General features: G+C 43.7%; 1 protein-coding gene across 1 annotated transcript in view; it reads right to left on the bottom strand.

The window, feature by feature from the left end:
* The window catches only part of LOC139659327 (sodium-coupled neutral amino acid transporter 4-like), a gene marked incomplete at its 3' end in the record, with an annotated part of 21,863 nt that extends 21,038 nt beyond the window's left edge, over positions 1-825 (bottom strand). Inside the window, exon 1 of the mRNA XM_071537558.1 lies at positions 701-825. Within this exon, the coding sequence (XP_071393659.1) occupies positions 701-825 (125 nt within the window). The remainder of the gene's footprint in view (positions 1-700) is intronic.
* Between the last annotated feature and the right edge of the window lie 3,900 nt (positions 826-4,725).

The raw sequence follows: 4,725 nt of genomic DNA, 5'->3' as shown, positions 1-4,725 counted from the left end.
ACTTGCATTTATGACCTCTCACAGAGATTAATAGCCTATGTAATCAAATAACAGAATGAAATGCAGTATGAAATGTAAAAAAAGCACATAAAATATCAAATAGGACCCTACCAAAGTAGTTTGTTTGTTTACCATGGTAGTTTCCATTTCCATTTTCCAGTAACTAAGAAAAAATCTGTTTCTATACCAGATAAGCAAGCATTCAGCCAGTGTCGATATTTCTAGATTATGTCACTCGGTTTATCCAAAATAGCTAGTAAACAGCTCGTACATCTACAAGTTTGCTGATGTGGCTCGCGGTTAGAAAGGGGAAGGTCTCGCACCAACTGGACTGAAATTTGGAAGTGTATTTCTTCTTCTTGGGACGTGTTTCATCCATTTTCAGCGGCAAACTGAGCGGAGCAGAGCGGAGGGCCTGAGCGAGCGCGGTGACGAGTGACGCACGTCAGGCAGGGTCACCTCTGCCTCTGGGCCGGGTTGCCAGGTACCACGACACATATCCCCCACAGAAACTGAGAAACACCCATTTGATTTGTATCACTATGAAATCGGGAGATTAACGGGAGAAATTACCAATCGGGAGGAAGGGTTAGGGAGACTCCCGCGAAAATCGGGAGCGTTGGCAGGTATGAACTGGCGATCAAGACCAGATGTTTATTTAGATGAAAATGTCACAGATTACTACTTTATATGAACCGACCTGTCGATGGTGGCCTTCTCGGAGTCGATGGGTTCTGTGTAGCGGTCGTCCAGGCTGTCGGTGCTGTCGTCGTCGGCCTCCGTCGACACTTTCTTCAGCTCCATGCGGTCCATGGCCCCCGGCATAGTGGTGCACAGCAGGAGGAGGAGAGGCGGGCGGGTGGGTGGGCGGGCGGGTTCGGGTTTAGGGTTTAGGGTTTAGGGTTTAGGGTTTTAGGGTCGTCGGGGTTCAAAGTTCACGAGGCGGTGACGTGCTTCTTTCTCGACCTCAGGCGGGCCCCGGCTACCTGTAAGGAGAAACCCGATGAGAGAGGTAACGTTAAGAGGATGGAAGGCTTCGGGGGGGGGGGGCTTTAGAGACATCTGTCAGGTTAGATCTGTCAGGGTAGATCACACAACAGAAACAGGGACTTCTGATTGATATTGAGCTGCAGTCCGCTTTTGCACAATCCACATCTCTACTGTCTCAAAGCCTAGACATCTTTATCTACATCTCCTCCTTTGTGATTGGTACAGATTTAATAAAGGGAAATCAATAAGGCATAATGGCTTTTACCTGGATTCACCTCATTAGCAGACTTCTTGGAAAGAGTATACGCGTAAGAGAAAACAGTGCTTCTTTTTGTTGAGTTCATCTTAGTTTGGATGTCTGTATATTTCCATTACTTATCTTTTATATGAGCTTGTCTTTTTGTGATATAAGAACTATTTTTCCTCAGTTCGGTTTCATGTAAATCCAGTTTTATAAGGACAACTGGACATCAGAATCGGTGTATGACACTATAATAAAAATCCAATTCAATCAATCAATCTTGTTAATCTGTTTGCTAATGTCCGTCCTTGTGTGTGTGTGTGTTCAATTAAGCCAACATGGAAACAAGATTTTATTAATATCACATCGAAGCTTTATATTTAATCTAATTTAGATTCTTTATTACCTTTTGTACTCTTAGTTCTGCATCCTCCACCTCTATTCTTTGCTGCTGTAATGAGCCAATTTCCCCTCTGGGATCAATAAATGCCATCTTATCTCATATTATACAATATTACATGTGTCTAAATCACTGTGTCAATACTGTATAATGGAATCAAAACTTGTAGGACAGCAGAACTGCTACTGCGACAGTCTTGGTCTGGTCTTATCGGACTCCATAGAGGCTTTTGGCCTTGACGGAGAAGCGTTCGGGGGAAAATGAGGCCTTCTGCCCTACTAACTGATCCATCTGCCTTCCTGGAACTGAGGAACTGTTTATTATATTACCTTGAAGAGGGACATAATGTGACCTGCAACCCCGCTGCCTCACGAAGAACAGAGCGAGGATACAAGAAGCAGCCTGTTGTTCCGCTAACTCACCACTCTTACTGTGTCCATTTCACAGACGCTTGGTCATTAGCGCGACCAATGGAGCTGAACAATTAAAATCAAAATCACAATCTGAACTTGTGCAATTTCCAAATGACAGAGGCTGCAGTTAACTGCTTAAGAGACAGAGAGAGAGTTTGGTCCAAACTGGATTTGTGAACAAGGAGTTTTAGAGCTGCAGGTAATCTTTGGTCCATGAATCAAAACCTCAAACTCAGTAAATCCTGCACTTTTTTTTTACAAAATCACTTTTCTTGAAACAACTTAAAAGTTTTATTGACATGCAACTGCTATATTCTGTCAAATAATCACAATCTGATTTTTTGTCAATATCTTTCAGCCCTTAATTACCAATCACATCCTGTTTCTAAAGTCTTATGTTGACAGTAACGCCTCACTGTCCCACACTTCTTCTGTCTTTATGAAGATATTACAAGTAAACGTTGACATGCATCGAGATTGTCGGTCCGGACAAACACAAACAAACCCTGAAACCGGGTCAGAGATGCACCGGGTTCATGAGGCCGGCTGACTGCCCCCGACGGGCCGCTTCACTCAGCCTCACCGATGGCAAAAAAAACAAAAAAAACAAAAAAACAGCCACAGTGCCGCACGATGGCACATGCTTACATTTTCCACAGCATTCATCGATCAATTACCTCCGTTACGCAAGCAGGAGATCAGAGACGGCCAACGAAAGCACGTACCGCTCCGTTTAAAATGATTTGGACTGCCAATTACCCACAGTGCCGTGCGTCAGCCGCACAAAGAGCTCTTTGACCGGATCTGAAGGAAGGATCCCACATGCTTCCTCTGTTCCTCTGACAAACAACTCAGGGAAAACACCGACCATGGCAACAGGTAGAGGAACAACAACAACAACAAAGAGGGAGAAGCAGGCTGAAGTACAGACCGTGTTGTGTTTGAGTTCAATGTTTAAAGTGGTAATCCATAAGATCCTCATTTGCACTGTACTGCCCAGAGATCACCTGTCAATCAAACAGTGTGGGCGGAGCTTGGATTTTCTGTTGCTGCAGTTTGAGTTTCTCTTTTCTTTGCCTGTTCAGCCATGGTGGCTATCTCTGCTCATGCTAACTACCCAGTTCTTCTTCTTCTGTTGATTCCAAACAAATCAGGAACGCATCACTTCCTGCGATGCTTAGAACAGACAATGGAAAATCTTTCATCAACTGGATATAGGTTGGATCAGCAATTGTTGATAGAGAGTAACAAAACAGACATTTATTTATATGGAAATGAGGATTATTACTTTAAAGCTGCTACTTCACAGCTGGTAAAAAAAAAGGCGATGGTCACCACCATTTGTGCAACAGTTTGTAATGAGGGAAGTGGATGACGGAGCAACAGGGCCTTTTGCATCACGACATGTAAAGTGTGTTTACAGTCAACACGCCTGTGTGTACTAATCCGCAGAAAGCTTTCCATTTTGCAACCAAGCCACAAAGTCAAAGGTGTCAAAACTCTCATAAACTCAAACTGGTTTACGGCCCTTTCAGTTTCAACCCATATGAAGATATTCAACTCACTTTAAGGTGATTCAGAAGTGTACAGTGTCTTTCTGTCTCAAGATGTTTGGTTAATTGTGTTTTATTCATTGGCACTAGGGCGATATGGACAAAATCAAATATCACAATATTTTTGACCAAATACCTCGATATCGATATTGCAACAATATTGTAGGGATGACTATTGGTGCTTTCACAAAATATTTACACGATGAAATTTTTGATAAATAACCATCAGTAATGACTAAGTGGGTAAAGGCAAATAATAGAACAGCTAGAACAGTCTGGTAAGTTCAGAAAATGACATCACTTTACTGTAATGCAGCCTTTAAAACCAGGAAAAGACACTTAAGCCATATCACCATATCACGATATTACGATATCCAAAATCTAAGACGATATCTAGTCTCATATCACGATATCCCAGCCCTAATTGGCACGTTGTGTTTTTCCTTGTGATCTTGTCCTTCTGAAGCAGGCTGCTCCACAGGCCCGATATCTGTGAGCCAGCGGGGGATTAAGCGGGTACATTACCGCTACATCCGTATCAAACACACTGGTACACCTAATCTCTCAGTGTCGCTGTGTGCTGTGTGGCGAGAGAGGCAGAGAGACACTTTTTCACTTCCCACTGCCAAGGGGATTAACCAGTCTGACTAGGTTAACTTCACACGTTCCGCAATTTAACACCGTCGTCCCTGCAGCCGCGACACAGCGCTTAACACACACACATGTGGCGAGACACACACACACACACACACACTCATCACTACATTAGGAAGCGTGCCTTCACACGTCCATTTAAACACAAATTCAACCCACTCGGCTCGCGTGGCTTTTGCATAATCATTGTTACGCAAATACACTCCAACCTGGCTTTGTCATCTTCTTCTTCTTCTTCTGGTGTCTGACCGTGACGCTGTTTTAGAGGAAGAATATATTTCATGACGCTGATGGCATGCTGTGACTAATTCTGGATCTGAAAGAAGCGTGCCAACTACGGTATGCAGTATGCATGGGGAACTCTGAAATGAGACAACAGGAAAAAACGCAACACACAAGTCACCCAAACCCAGCTGGTGCGAGACTACAACCTCACTTCCTTCCTTCCGCTGCCAGCTCGATCGGAAACGACAC

Source organism: Centroberyx affinis, unplaced genomic scaffold (genome assembly GCF_046629955.1).
Source record: "Centroberyx affinis isolate AG114_WGS23_722 - 3 ecotype Tasmania unplaced genomic scaffold, CSIRO-AGI_Caff_v1 ptg003066l_1, whole genome shotgun sequence".
Classification (NCBI taxonomy): Eukaryota; Metazoa; Chordata; class Actinopteri; order Beryciformes; family Berycidae; genus Centroberyx; species Centroberyx affinis.
This window is presented reverse-complemented; position numbering and strand designations above follow the sequence as displayed.